The following is a 15,308-nucleotide window of genomic DNA, read 5'->3' on the forward strand; positions in this document are numbered from 1 at the left end:
GGAAGACACATCGTGTGAACCATTTCCTGTGTTTTACAGAATAGTCCAAGCAGAGAGTCAAGGTAAGAACTACCTGAAAATGTATACAGTATGGTTATGATTGATTTTGATTTTCAGTATAATCAAGAAACAAGACTACCAGTAATTATGTCTTTTAGCTTAATGATCTTTAGGAGCCTGCTCAATGATGGTGCAGTGTACTGTGGTATATCCACAGTTTAACAGGGGTTATCTGTAAAAGTGCTGTCTAACTAGTGTTACATCAGCTAGATTATATTTAAATGACAACGTTTATCCTATATCAGTTTACTATAAACATTTATGGGAAACACTTTCCATCATGTAGTTGTAAAGTAGATTGATATCTGACATAAAACAGTGTACATAAACAAGATTGAGGTTTGTTTGGTTCATCTTGTACTATTTGAGTTCACCTTACTGGATTTTATTGTTTACCTGTCAAACCCTGTTGGGCACAGAACAGGTATTGCAACAGAATGACTGCTCCTTTCCTCTCCCTCACTGCAATCTCTGCTGTGAAGTGATATAATAAGTGCACACCTCTGGGTGGAAGGACAACAGAAGAGTGTGGCTGTGTCCAAAATCACCCACTCATTCCCTACTTATTCCCTAGTCACTACATAGGGATGAAATGTTGAAATGTGAGATCATGGAGATCAGCTCCCTCTCTGCAACCTCCATGCGTTGTTCGCTGCACAATCATTGAAGAGTTCATATTTATTTTTCAGCTGGATGCTATAATAAAGTGAGGCTGCAGGAGGGGACCGTCTCCCCCTCCCTCTCCCCCCGACCAGCTTCCTGAGCTTGTGGCGGGATGGTGTGGAGCTGCTTAGGGCTTTGGGCTTAGCCCCGAGCCTTAGCCAGTAGTCATTAGGAGTGGTGGCCAGAGGAGGGGTATCAGCAGGACCCTGGTGAGCAGTAACACTGGACTCTGGAGGAGAGGTGACTTCAACAGAGGCGCCGGGGGGCTGGCATTGGGTTTACTGGAGCAGGTTGTGTTAGTTATTGCTGGGCCGCAGGTGATGGTGTACAGGAGTTGTTCTGCTTCCTGGATCTGGTATAAGGTGGAGATTCTTCCTTCCAGCTCTGTAATCTTATCGATCAGGGGTGCACAGCTGACACAGCCAGGTGATGAGGTGAGAGGAGCTATGGGCTGTAGACAGGGTAGTGGCAAGAGGTAAAAACAAACTGTCCTTTTTGCTAGACCGCAGTAGGTGCAGCTTAAAAGCACATCCGAAGACTTTTACAATGAATATTACAGACAGAGCTTAAAAGTGTCCAACAGTGCGTAAAAGTGTCCAAAAAGTACAATACCACGCTGAAGTATTTCCGTTATTTGTGTCATCCTTTGGTGTATCGTCCTCTGAACACTACAGCATGGCTTAAGCTGCTGTAGTTTCATTATTTTTTTTTATTATATTCATAGTTTCATGAATTAAAAGGACTTGATGCTTTATGGCGAAGCATGAAAATGGACCACACCATGACACCCACCATGTTTGACGCAGGCGAAAACTTTTGATAACTTTCATGTTCAAGGTTTGAGGATGATACTGAGTGAATAAATAGTCTGTGGTATTCAATCTGTAGGAGGGGTTCATTAAAGTATGTGGCATGGAAATGGGTCAAAATGGGGGTAAAATGGGAACTTTGAATTGTACCAAGTTTTGTGTTAATCCGACCTACCGATGTGGAGATATAAAATACTTCAATTTAAAGAGCGCAACCCAGTGGTCAACCAGTGGAAACTGAGGACAACAATAGATTATGAAGTTTTTCGGCAGGTGTGACGTATATTCCAAGTTTGGTGAGTTTTGGGGTATGTTCAGGCAGTGAAAAATGCGATCATTTGGGGCAAAAAAGTTGTCACGACAAAAACAATAGGTACCTCGTAGGTCGAGTCCTGCTCGGGCCCTAAATATACCTACATGTTTAAAAGCTTTCTCTCCACGCAGGACTGGTGTGAACATCAAGCTCTTTCCGAGAAGCCAAAATTCACAGAAGCATGCACACATTGGCTGCACTCAAAAATCAGCAAAAACCAAAAGGCCTGTGTTAAGTTTTGCCTCACTTTGCTCTTAAATTTAATTTATGACAAACTGAAATGTTCATAAAAAATTAACAAATGTGATAGAGACAGGTTTTCTTAACAGTTCATATTACTTAGCAGTTGCTAATTACTAAGTAACATATTTTGAAATTGTTTGACATGACCCCCTAGTTACGACAATAATTACGGCAAAATGTATTAAAAAACAACATTTTTTGAAAATAATGAACTGTTTTTTTTTTTGTTTTTTTTTTCCAATAAGCAGTTAATAAATTGCTTGTAAGGAAACTTCCAACTGGTTTCATCTTAAGGTCTTCTACCATGCCATTTTAATGTACAACAAGTTTTTCCCTCTTGGCTCATGGTCTGGTTATGAAAGGCTGTGGGTGCACTCTACTACAGCTGACTGTCCTACTTTAATTTGTTAAACTTATCCCTGCCCGGCGTCATAGATGGCACCGAGAACAGCTGCTCAACCCTCCAGAGCTACAAGACGAAGATGCTGGTGGCATTTGAGACAGCGATGGAAAATGTTAGTTGTTATGTTAGGAGTGTTTGAGATCAACCCAGAGCACAAGTTCTACAATCTGACAGCCATGATAAAAGAAGGCATAAACACCTCCATTCAGACCAGTATGGACACACCAGTCCAGGTGAAGAATCTTCTGATTTTAGGCCACCAGTTGGATAGTAAATGTGAAACACTGAAGACATGAATTCACTCATGAACATATTTTTACACAGGAAACCCTCACAGCTGAACACTTCAAAGCAGAGGAGACTCAAAGCCATGAGGCAAGTGATAACTTCCACCTTAACCCCTTTTCTGTTATATTAACAGTGGCTTTAAAAGCTTTGTCTTGTTATCTTCTTCTGTTTCTTTAAGATGTCCTAGCCTGTATTACTATTTTTTGTTCTACTAGTGCAGTGCCCGTAACAAAAGTGTATTCCTATAAAAAAGTGGGAGGTTAAGGAGCTTTTTCATGGATGGCCAAATGAGGCTGTGTTTGAAGGTTGGACATCAGGGATATTTAGGTTTGTTGTGAAATTCGATATTCCAGGGTATAAATGGCTGTTTTTGACTATTTTTGATTTTGCCATTATATTTCACCTTAAAAACTATTTACTTGGTGTCATTATTTTTAGCACAACCTCACATGTGTGACTGTACAGTTATTTTTTTTTTTTGACAAACTGTATTAACACAATGGACCTAAAATCACAAAAAACCCATAAAATCTGAGTAGAAAAAGTTTGATTTTTTTACTGTGAAAACCACAAATAAACATATTTACAACAAACCATTTTTTTTTACTTATAATGCAAATATAAATTGTTGTTTGCTAAATTTGTGCATACATTTAAAAAATTTACAAAGTTATATGTAACTATTTACATTTAAATGCAGGCAATGCTCAGGTTGGCCTGTGCTCCTTCCAGCTGAATGTAGAGCTGCACTGCCTGCTCCACATTCAGCATCTTCTCATTGTTCTGACTCATTAAACGAAAAACCGACTCCACTACTCACTAAACACACTACACCAAACACTACATAACACACTAACTACACACTCCAAACACGCTAAATGTAACAAATCTCTCAACTCTAAATATCGCTGTCCGACCGTCGTTGCCTGTCAATCATCCGCCTAGGTCCCTCCCACAACTTCCTGTTCCTCAACAACCAAACTTGCTGCTTGGACACTTTCATGACAAAAGCCTGTTTTTACCGTTTCTTCCTGCACCAGACACAAAGCAAACGTGACGGCAATGTTCGCAAAAAAGCGTGGCGGGCATTATTTACCCTAGGTCCGGTTTTGGACGTGCCGGTGTGTCCGGTCCGTCGCCTCGGGAGGTGGGCCGTGTAGCTAGCGGCTAGCTAGCCGCTAGCTACACATGAACATCCACAGATTCCGATTCCACTTTGTTGTCCGCGCGTCTCCGGATCTCCTCAGACCCGAACAGACTCGGTCCGGACTCGTTTAATCTCATTAATCCACAACAGTCAGTTTAGATGCACAGAACAGAACAGAACGGACCGAACCGCCGGCAAAATCCCGGTCCAGCTCGCGCCGCTGCAGGTATAAATCCGCTTGTTTCTTCAGGTACGTCGTGGGCTTGATCTCTGCAGTGATTGGCTCTGGTGCACACGTGGCCACGGTGTGCAGTGATTGGCTCTGGTGCGCACATGACGGTGGTGGCTCTGGTGGACAATGCTCGGCGGAATTTGTAAAGCATTTATGAAATATTTTATTCACGGTATCATTGCAGTCCAAACAAATGCTTAGATGCACACCACTGAACCACGCAGCAGCCATGTTTAAAGTCTCGGGTCAGTGTGATCCTTATCCACAGAGATATTTGACCAACAGACACACACACACACACACACACACACACACACACACACACACACACACACACAGACAGAGATTCCATGCATTTATAGAAAGATGTGTTCCTGATAAGCAATTTAAAGCAAACACTGCAAAACTGAATGTATGTCATTTTGCCTCCCAGGGGTTTGAGATGCAGACGTTTGCACCTCAAGTTTTTGCTAAACTGAGGCATTCACTGAATATCACAGAGGAGGAATATATGAACTCCCTCTGCTCAGACGGTGACTACCTCCAGTTTGTTAGCAACTCCAAGAGCAAGGCAGATTTCTTCATCACGTGAGCATGATCCCTTTTTACACACAGGGGCCTTCCTTTACTAACCCTTTCCTTTATCTCATCCTAACTCATTTCAAACTAGACTAACATCCAATATGCCCTCACACTCACACAAACATACTCACATACAGTTTAAATATTTAATGTAGGATACAAAGTATGCCTTGTAATTACATCTGAATTTGATGATACTGCCCCTAATGATTTACATCCAATTCCAACATTCATTGCCAGTGTTGGAGGTAGTGTGGCCTACATGAATGAAGTGGAAAGAATGTGGTCGTTGGGTTTGATTTTTCTTTTTGATTTACCACAATCCTGATCTTTCTCTAATCTTAATCATACTGTAGTTGCTACCGGAGTGTAGAGAAAAAGTTTTGAAAATGTTTGGCATTGAACTTTAAAACCCCCCTTGAAAACACCCTGTCATTGAAAATATTGTAGGTTCTGCATATTCGTCCAAGCATAACGTTCTCGTCTTTTGATCAGGTTGTTCTTGTATTTAGGAATGACAAGAGGTTCTTCTTAAAGACCCAGAACAGGCGTGAAGTCAGGTTTCTCCTGTCCAATCTGCAGGCATACATGGACCACTTGGAGAAATACCCTCATTCACTGATGGTGAGGTTTCTAGGTAAGAGTAACAGCAACAACAAACACAATTTTGAAAGTATCCATACAAAAAACTTTTTGTGGTGTACCTCGCCACTCAGCCCATTACAGCTGGGACCAGTTGTAGCCCCCTGTAACCCTCTAAAAGGTAAGCAGTTATGGATAATGAATGATTTAATGAATGAGTCTGAACATTAATTATCGTGTCAGTTACATATCGGTCTGCCACCTCAGCACCACAGACAGCACCATGGATTTATCAATACACAGCACAGTTGGACTACAGCTATTTCAGTGCTGTGGTCGAGGCAATTGATTCTAACATACACAAACTTCAGTCAGAAAAAAGATAAATGAGTTAGATAGACTAGACCAACATGTTCAACTAAAAGGAACCTCTCTCCCTCTCTCTCTCTTACTTTTACCCGGGACCGGACGGGGGGGTTAAAGGCTAGTAAGGGGGATGCATTTGGTCATTTTGCTATAAAGTGGGGAGGCACCTGGCATGACCCTGAAACCATTTGACATCAAGAAACATCTACCATTACAGTAGAGTCCTATATTTCTCAACCTAATCTGTGTCTGGGTCAACTTGCCAGCTTGAAAGCATCAATTTTGTTGTGTTGATTTGCTACAAAAAAAATACTAGAGTTGCTCTCCAGTTGGGTACAATCATAAGCTATGTTTGTGTTCAGACAATAAACTGCCAATGTTACCAGGTTAACTGTTGCATGGTGCCTGAGACCCAGTTTGAGTCAGTTCCTCAGCCAATTAGACTCTAGCTACTCCTCAAGCAAGTGCTTTGTCCATCATGAGAATGATGTAATACAACATGTTTCTGTTGACATATTGCCTTTTGTGTTTCTATAAAGAATGACTTCACTATGTTGAAGCAGAGGTTAAATAGCATCTATTGATAATGGCAATAAAAGACATCAAAAGACAATGTTATACTACATATGATTTAATAATATACATCCTTCTATCCACTTTCCAGGTGTCCACAGGATTGTTATTCCAAATAAAATGAAGGTATTTTATAACATGATAAGCAGTAAGTCATTATATCATCATATCCTATCCGTAACAATTCAACAGTGCAGTTTTGTCTGTCTGCTGTCTAGAAGTACTTCATTGTGATGCAGAGTGTGTTCTACCCTGATGAGAGGATCAATATAAGGTACAATAGTCTTGTTGTGTGGATGTCAGAAATATTTTATGGGTGTATGATAGCTGATAAATGTTTTTATTGCATAGATTCGACATTAAAGGCTGTGAGCTGGGAAGATGGACTAACCCTGACACAGGTGGGAAACAAATAATTAAAGTGCTGAAGGACAATAACTTTGAAGGGCAGCACATTGGTTTAGGTAAGTCTTCACTACACTACACTACACTGCTGTACTTGTATTGCTGTTGAGAAACAGTGAACTGTTTCAGCTGCAGAAAAAAAAATTAAGCCACATGCAGCTGGCAATTGTAAAGACATACTAAATGCAGACACGTGTGTTGTTGCTGCAGGTCGGCAGAAATCCTGGTTTGTCAATCAAGTGAAAGTGGACGTTGGCTTTCTACGACAGCTGAATGTGCTGGACTACAGTCTCCTGTTGGCCCATCAACCTCTGCACCAAGATGAGATTGATGGGAAACATTCTATGGCAAACCTCGTCATGCGCACCACAAAGTAGGTTTCAACTAGAAAGAAGCTTGTCATGTAATCACATACTGTCTTTGACATCACCGGTCACCTGCTCATTTCTGTCTGCCTGTTTTCTTGACTGCAGTTGTTTTTCTTTTTTAATTTCTTCTCTCTAATATTTCACTGTCCATGTTATATGTTCTATATGTGCTGCTATGTAACAGCAAACATGGTAGTTTTTCTTTTACATTTTGATGGGATCGGTGTTTTATGTCTGACGTCTGTGTTTTAAAGCTGCCAACCACTATGAACACCCTACTGACTGACTGCTCTTTTCTGTCTTTCCCTTAGGTCATTGGACTTTGATGACAGCCCAACAGAGCCAGACTCACCCTCCGTTCCATTATTGGAAGAGACCACGGCTGAAGTTGCACCAGATACTACAGATTTTGGGTCAGGAGAGCCACAGGCAGCAGCTGAGAGCTTTGGTGAAGGGATCCCCCTCCAGGAGATCAACAGTCTTGCAATAGAAACTGAGACTGACTCAGAGCTGCAGAAGTTCCATGAACACCATCGTAGGCTACTGCCCAACTGCAAAAATGCTATTCATGTCATAGACGGGCCAGAGCGTCGTTACTTTGTAGGCATTATAGACATTTTTACTGTCTACGGTTGGAAACAAAGATGGGAGAACCTTTGGAAAAGTCTTCGTTACCCTGGCAGGGCCTTTTCCACAGTCAACCCTGTCAAATATTCAAACAGGTTCTGTCAGTGGATACAGAACCACACTCAGTGACACAATGCAGGACACAGTCATCACTGATATGCTAAATAGCACATGTGTCCACCAGGTGGGGCACTTTTGCAGCTCCCAGAGAACTGTTGAGTGTATGATAACCCCACATCTATCAAAATTCAACATGAATTTTACAAAAATTGTTAAATTTAACAATTCCCCTGACTCATTACATACATATGTTTTTTTCTTTCTTGTATCCCTCTGCTAATGTATTGTGCACTATTCATGTGTCCGCTTAACCCTTATGTTGTGTTCCAGCCAAATTTGATCAATTTAAAAAAGTTTTCTCTCTGTAAAAATAGTTAATTTGATCAGACTAACCTAAGATTCCATGACTTTTTCCACCATCAGGATTTCAACACACACAATAAATTGTATTAATTTGTACATAATTTGTCCGTTTTATTAACCTTGGGTTCCCTGGCAACCACTAGGGTAACCTTTGCCAAGTAGAGTCTCTCTCCCACGGGAACAACACCTGTTGGCAGTTCTCACAGACAGTTGCAACATAGTTTCAATAATATCCAACATTTCTCATAGCTTCGGTACATAATTCTTTTTTGAAGCCTTGCCTGCAGTTCATTGTGTTGCAGCACCATGGCAGGTTGATATACCATAACTGAGGCTCTTGATTACATATTTTTTTATCAGCACACTGGAAAGCAGGAGAGAGGCCAGGAAACTGAAAAAAACTGGAACTGGTCTTCATCCCCCACTGAGAATAAAGGTAGGCTTTCCCTTAGCAAAAAATAGTATACTTGAAGTTCATTTTATTAAGTATGCTTGAGTATAATTATAAGTATAGCAAGTATACTATGGACCATGTACTTGTAGCATACTAGAAAGTATACTAATTTAATACTTCTTCGTACTAAATTGGAACATTCTAAGTTTAGAAAAGTATACTTTAAGTACACTTTATAAGGTCATCTTAAGTTTACAGAAGTATACTTTTAAGTATACAACAAGTACACTCATCTATATACTACTAGTGTACTAAGTATATACTTCTAGTCCACATTTTAGTTTATTAACATGTACGTTTATAACAGAGGTAATACCTCAATGCAAATATGTGTAGTGAAAAACATTGTTATTCTTAATCTGCATTTACATCAAGAGATACTAAGTATTAGTACTTGTAATTTGGCAAGTTATAACCAGAAATTCACCATTTATCACACATGCTAAAAGCTTAACAAATGGGAAGTCTCTCCCAGAAAACATCCCTTCACTCACGGTGCCAACATTTTTATCATCTTTGTTAACTCGACAATTTAACCACAGAACAAGGATGTGAATTAACCCGCAACCGTCTTACACATCATCTTATTCACAAACACATTCACGAACCATAATTACACCAACAACAACAGAATACCCAAGAGTCTTTGCGCCACAGTCCACAAGGGGCGTTACAGTATACTAAAGTACAAGTATAAGCTTTAGAATTAAAGTATAAGTGTAAGTCTAAGTATTAATGTACTTAGTCTTAGACTATTCTTTATACTTTTCAGTATAAGCCAAGTATATGTCACTATACTTCTCTTAAGTATATAAAATATAGTATATAAAAAGTACACTTCAATAAGTATACTTGTTGTACACTTGAATAAACTGCTTTTTGCTGAAAATGTCATCAGGATGACCCCAGGACCTACAAAATATCCTGTCTCCAGGATTGATTACATCAAATCCTGCTTTTAATTGTTCCTGAATGCTGTCAACAAAGGCCATACCTCGACAGCGACTGACAGGTCCATGTGAGGGCAGTCTTTCCCCGGGATGAAGAAGAGTTCAGTTTTACTAAGGTTGAGTTTGAGGTGATGTGCAGCCGTCCAGGCGGAGGTGTTTGCCAAGCCTTCAGAGATGCACATCGCAATGACTGTGTCGAAACGCAGAGGATAACTTGAGGAGAACTAGGACTGACAAGTGGGACGAGGCTCTAGCGGCACCCAGTGACTCAGTCACTATGAGGAGGGCTGTCTCAGTGGAGTGACCAGTCCTGAAGCCTGATTAGGGTCAAGGAGGTCATATTCTGAAAAAGAGGAGGACAGTTGGTTGTAGACTGCGCGTTCCAGGGTTTTAGAGAGGAATGAAAGAAGGGGTACAGGTCTGTACTTTCGGATGTCAGCTGAGTTTAGGGTGGGTTTCTTTAGGAGTGGCTTTACTGTGGCTGTCTTGAAAGGAGCTGGAATAATGCCTGAAGCGAGATTGTGCTGGTCGGGAGGTGAGGGGACAGAGAGCATCTAAAGAGGGTTAGGGTTAGGGTATGTGACGCTGTTACTGTGATGATAAATGACACTTAAATATTGAATCTGTGTCTATAATAACTACACCCTGACATCTGTCTTGGTTAATTTAACAAAAATTTGGACAACTGACTGCATAATATATGAATCAGAAACAGAAATGCTTTAAAGCAGCTCCCATTCAAAGTCAAGAATATGCAGAAAAATAGTAGTCATAATAAAATGGATAATAATAATAATAATGATAATAATAAACTATATATATGCTGCATATTTATAATAGAAGTCTACTGCAACTGTACTTTTTTTTTTTACCATTAAATGTTATTTTATACATTATCATATTTTATAATGTTCTGTCATGGAGTAAATCACTTAACTGCTGACAGAAAAGAGAGCTGCTCACTGCCAGTTGCAGCTTCTTATCGTGATCTGCAGTCTTTGTTAATTTTTTGTCATGATTGCTATTATTAGTACTTAGATTATCAAAAATCACAGTTACATGTCAGGATGTGGTTATTATAGACAGATTCAATATTTAACTGTCATGTGTCATCACAGTAACAGCGTAACATACATTAGCAGCTGTAAACACATAAAAACATAATAAAACACATCATGTGGTCCCCTCACACTGCACGTGACCACTGACACTGCACAATTTTTTTTTTTCACGTATCGTGCTCACTTTCTGTCAGTCATCACACAGATGATCGCCATGGCTCCGGTGCAGCAAACTTTCTGTCTTAAATTATGCAGAGGAAAACTCAGGAGAAGCAGCTGCTAGATGTTTCTCTGTCGACCCCAAGAGAGAGAGAGACTGGCGAAAAAAATAAAACAGAGCTTCAGCGTCTGTCCGAGGAGGACAGCAACAGGACCAGGCTGCCTGGTGGAGGGAGGTTTCAAACGATTTCAAACGGGCACGCCACAAGAGAGTGTCCCGCAAAATGATCAGGGCGATGGCGGAACAAATGTACGCCACCGTGAGTGACAGCAGAGATGAGGAGTTATCTGTGAGTGCTGGTTGGCTGAATCGTTTCCTCCGCCGCACCAACTTCACTGGCTGAAGACAACTATTGCCCAGAAGGATGCCAGAGAATTCACCGAGAAGCTGGAGAAGTTTGTGACATTTTCATCCCGGATTTTTGTGAGGAGGGAATTAAACGCCTGTCCCAAATAAACACCTGGTCTGTTGAAACCCATTAGTGGTTAATGGCGGTCCGCCGGTCCTACCCCCCGTCAAAAAAAAAAGAAAAAAGCGGATTTGCATGATTCACGAGGGTCGCATTTTCATGTCGAAAAATCCGGAAAAATCACATGCCTGGGAAATAGATCACCACAATGTTGAGTTTGAAAGTAAGTGTGACAGAGATAGCATGGAATTCAAAAGCAGATCTGGGTAGGTGGTCAAGGGGAAGAACCTGGTAGGACCACATTGGGGAGACGAAGTGGCGGGTTCCTCCTCCTCGACCTATTTGTCTCGAGGAGTGTGAGACTGAGTAGGCAGTGGAGAGGACAGCTGGAGTGGCAGAGTTTTCTGCGGTGATCCAGGTCTCGGTAAGAAAGGTAGGACCTTGCCTCGACTCAACAAATGTATGACATGTCAGAAGTTCCATTGTCCATTCTGCAGCCGAACATTGTTCAACCCAACAAAGTATAGCAAGTGTAAAACACATCTGGACCTGCATTTTAACTGGGCTGTTTGCCATGAAGGTAAAGTTTGCAAACATATTCCTGCTGCCTGATGATTTACATGTTAAGTGATTTTCATTGAACAATATGTTACTTAATATAAACTGATGTACTTACATTTAGTGTGTTTTGATATTTCCTAGGGTCACCAAAGAAATCGAATTTGCAGTTGCACCATCTTTCCACTTTTGGGCCTCTTGGAAAAACACACGCAGGTCACACAATGGCCTTAACACAGAATTACAAAAGACCCATCAACCAAAGCTGGCTGAGGCGAGTGAAATAACAGAGTCAGAGGACCGACTCAGAGAAGAACTGTACAAGCAGAAGGTAGAAACCCCATTTATTGTAATTTTCTTAGAAGTGTGATTTGCAGGCAAATATTTTCCCCAAACCACACATTTCCTCGTATGTTCAATGTTTCTTATTTGACAGGTTCAAGTGATTCGGACATTATGTAGAGTGTGTGGATTGGACTCCTCCGGATCACGTCCTGACCTTCTCCACCTTTCAAACGAAAAGTCTTCAGTTTCAAAAGATTTGGGCTGCTTCAGGTTGGCAAAATTTTACATAGTTTATGTATTTAGAATAATAATAACAACAACAGGGGAAATAACTTCTAAAGGTGATAGTATTGGATTATCGGAAATGGAATTCCATAATGACACTGAGAGGTTGTCCTGCAACAATCCCTTTCATCTGCCTTTTTTTTTTTTTTTTCTATCTCAGGTGGCTGGGCTGGGATTATGTGCCCAATGCAGCATTGAATATAGTATACAGTGTAACATTCACGCAGAGAGCCCACAGGACTTTATTGATCTCCTGCTTTCCTGGAAACACATGCCAAATATAGTCATTTATAACTGCACGTGGGATGGCGACGCACATGAACCTTAGAGATCCAGAGAGGATTTCCTTCAAACCCTTCCAAGGACGTTTAAGGGACCCAACTGAAGAAAATATAGCCCTGGCCAAAGCTGGGAAGCTGAAGGTGTACTGCCTTGGCTAAACTTCAAGAAACTGGTCATAGACTGTGATGGTCATCCAGTAACGTTCAGCTGAGAATCATGCTCTATATGATCGATTTCACAAGGACAACACAAAGGATGCCCGAGATGCCCTGAGGAAGCTTGGCCTGGTTCCGCAACTTACCAGAAAAGTAAACAATCAAGTAGTAGCAGCTGTTTGCAAAAATGAAAAAAAAAAACCCAAAACAAAACAAAACAATTACTTCCAAAACATGGCATTACCATCTACCCATCTGTTCCTCATGAGGAAAATCATCCACCACTACAATGTTCATAAAAACAAACAACGCCTGGATAAAATTACAAAGGTTTTTGGAACTAGGGTATCAATGAACAGCTACAGCCAAGCAGTTTTGGGCAACTTTTCAAATACAGACTTTTGGTGCAATTATTACTGCTGTGCAGTACATTATTTAGTATACTGAAGGTACATACTCCTCCCAGTAGGAGGCACTGTCATAAAAACATGAGGGGCCTAGAACTGCGGGTCTGAATCTGCAGCCTCCAGGGCCTGTATTCATCAAGCTTCTTAGAATTACTCCTAAGAACCCTGCTAAGAGTTGACTTATGAGTAGTGTTGTCACGATACCAAAATTATGACTTCGGTACGATACCTGCCTAAAATATCTCGATACCGATACTGAAACGATACCACAGCGGAAAACTAGAACATCATCAAAAGTAAAGGAATAAAATATCAGATGACAGAATGTGGAACTTAAAATGATTTATTTCTTTTTATTAATTAAAACACTTCAAAAGTCAAAATAAAAATATAAATGTTGTAAAAGCTGCTGAGCTTTATAGCTTCTGTATCCAAGAAGACAAGTGTCTTCTTGTTTTGTTCATTTGTCTTGTTTGCTCTCAGAGATTATTAAATAACCTGATTTTCCATTAAAAGCTCAGTGCTTGTAGTAGAAAAAAATTAACAGCATATTAACTACAATTTTATTCAGCATAAAAATAATGAACATAAATGACATTAACTGTAAGTCTGGCAATTCATAAAATAAGATAATACTTTATTTGTCCCACAAAGGGGAAATGTGCAATTTGCATTTCATGTTGATAAAGTTCAAACCCTGGATTATCAGCCTGCAAACTACATTAGTGCACTAAAGTACAACACAAATGACCCAGACCTGGTGGAGGTCTGTGCTCTGATCAGACCATTTTCTAATCATATAAATCACAATATATATTATAAATTATTGACAAAAATGAACAAGCTATGATTATATTACTAGTACTGATTGACTTAAAAAAGATCATTTATAAGTGGTGTTGTTGATCAGCATACTTGTGAACACCAGTGCATGTTATGGTAAAGTTCATGTTACCAGTGTGAACGTTGTGTTTGCATACAGAGATGTGTGGAACCACATCGGACTGTTAAACAGTTAGCTTTACCCCTGACTGCCTCCTGCAACTCTGATGGTGAATATAGTTCACTTGACTTCCATCCGGGGGATATTTAACGTTATCTATCGCTAACCTGCAGCTCTTTGAACTCTTTGAACAAGTCTGCATGCCTGTCAGCTGAGAGTGGCATGAGTGCTCCTGCCGACCGTCCTAGGCTTGTTGAAAAAGCAGACGCACGTTGCCGAGAGTAAGGGCAAGCCCACGGACACCACAAAGCCCGTCTGTAAACGATGCTTTAAATCCGTAATGGACAAGGGAGTCAACACGTCTGTGTCGCTCTGTGACTGTCGGTCACTGTGAAACCACGCCCACTCTGTCTGCAGAGAGAAGCTGCACACAGACACGCTGCGCTGCTGTCACACAAAGTTCATGAAGTACTGATACTAATAAAACGTGAAAAAGTATTGTTCTTAACGGCTGGGTACCGCTGTACCTTTCTAGTATCGGTTTACCGTGCAACACTACTTATGAGTAAAAAAATTCTTCGCTGAAAGCTGCACTTAATAGTTAGTTATCAAGCGTTTTACTCACACTTTCAGCGAAGTGTAGGACTGAATCTTAAGTGTCACTTTCAGAGCTGAATTACGACAATACTATGTGCCGTAAAACAGAATTTTAGCTGATGTCACTAACCCTAACCCTGTCCATAGAAATGACCAATCACGGAAGGGAATCCCTTGTCTAAGAATAAAGAAATATCTTAGAAATATTAAAATGGACAATGGGAGTGTATATTTTGACAATAATCTACAAAATAATACAAACATACATAAATGTTTCCTTATCTTTCCAATTCATTAATTAGGCAACTAACTTGAAACTTGTGTGGGTGGCTCTATATACTAGCCTACTGCCGCCACATGCAGAAATCAACATGGAATCGAAAAGAAAACCCAACTGGCGAGAGGAGGAGATACTGTTATCAGTGGAGCTAGTCCAGGAAAGGAAGCTCACTGTAACAGGCCCCAGGTGTGTGGCCAGTATGCAGATTATAATGTTTTCTGTAAAGGACAGAGAAAGGACGAGATAGACAACAGGTGATGTGTTTCCTTCTCTCGCTTCTGTCATACTTTAATTTTTAACAAATATGCACTTTACACATAGTCTCCTTTTTTACACAC

The 15,308-nt window shown here is 40.5% G+C and overlaps 1 protein-coding gene across 6 annotated transcripts; it reads left to right on the plus strand.

Annotated features, from left to right (window-relative positions):
* Positions 1-8,147, plus strand: LOC115579932 (phosphatidylinositol 4-phosphate 5-kinase-like protein 1). 6 transcript variants are annotated; one of them, XM_030413677.1, is made up of 11 exons: positions 32-62; positions 750-963; positions 2,524-2,724; positions 2,816-2,866; positions 4,592-4,746; positions 5,253-5,377; positions 6,353-6,387; positions 6,480-6,535; positions 6,613-6,725; positions 6,877-7,039; positions 7,346-8,147. In XM_030413677.1, exons 3-11 carry the CDS (start codon positions 2,524-2,526, stop codon positions 7,788-7,790), a joined length of 1,344 nt encoding a protein of 447 aa, XP_030269537.1. In that variant the 5' UTR covers positions 32-62; positions 750-963; the 3' UTR covers positions 7,791-8,147. The 6 variants fall into 6 exon arrangements, with proteins under 6 accessions (XP_030269541.1, XP_030269538.1, XP_030269537.1 ...); XM_030413678.1 differs by lacking the exon at positions 750-963 and having other exon boundaries at positions 22-62; XM_030413682.1 differs by lacking the exon at positions 2,524-2,724 and having other exon boundaries at positions 35-62.
* Positions 8,148-15,308: the final 7,161 nt, after the last annotated feature.

The sequence above is a fragment of the Sparus aurata genome, chromosome 4 (assembly GCF_900880675.1).
Source record: "Sparus aurata chromosome 4, fSpaAur1.1, whole genome shotgun sequence".
In the NCBI taxonomy this organism is placed as follows: Eukaryota; Metazoa; Chordata; class Actinopteri; order Spariformes; family Sparidae; genus Sparus; species Sparus aurata.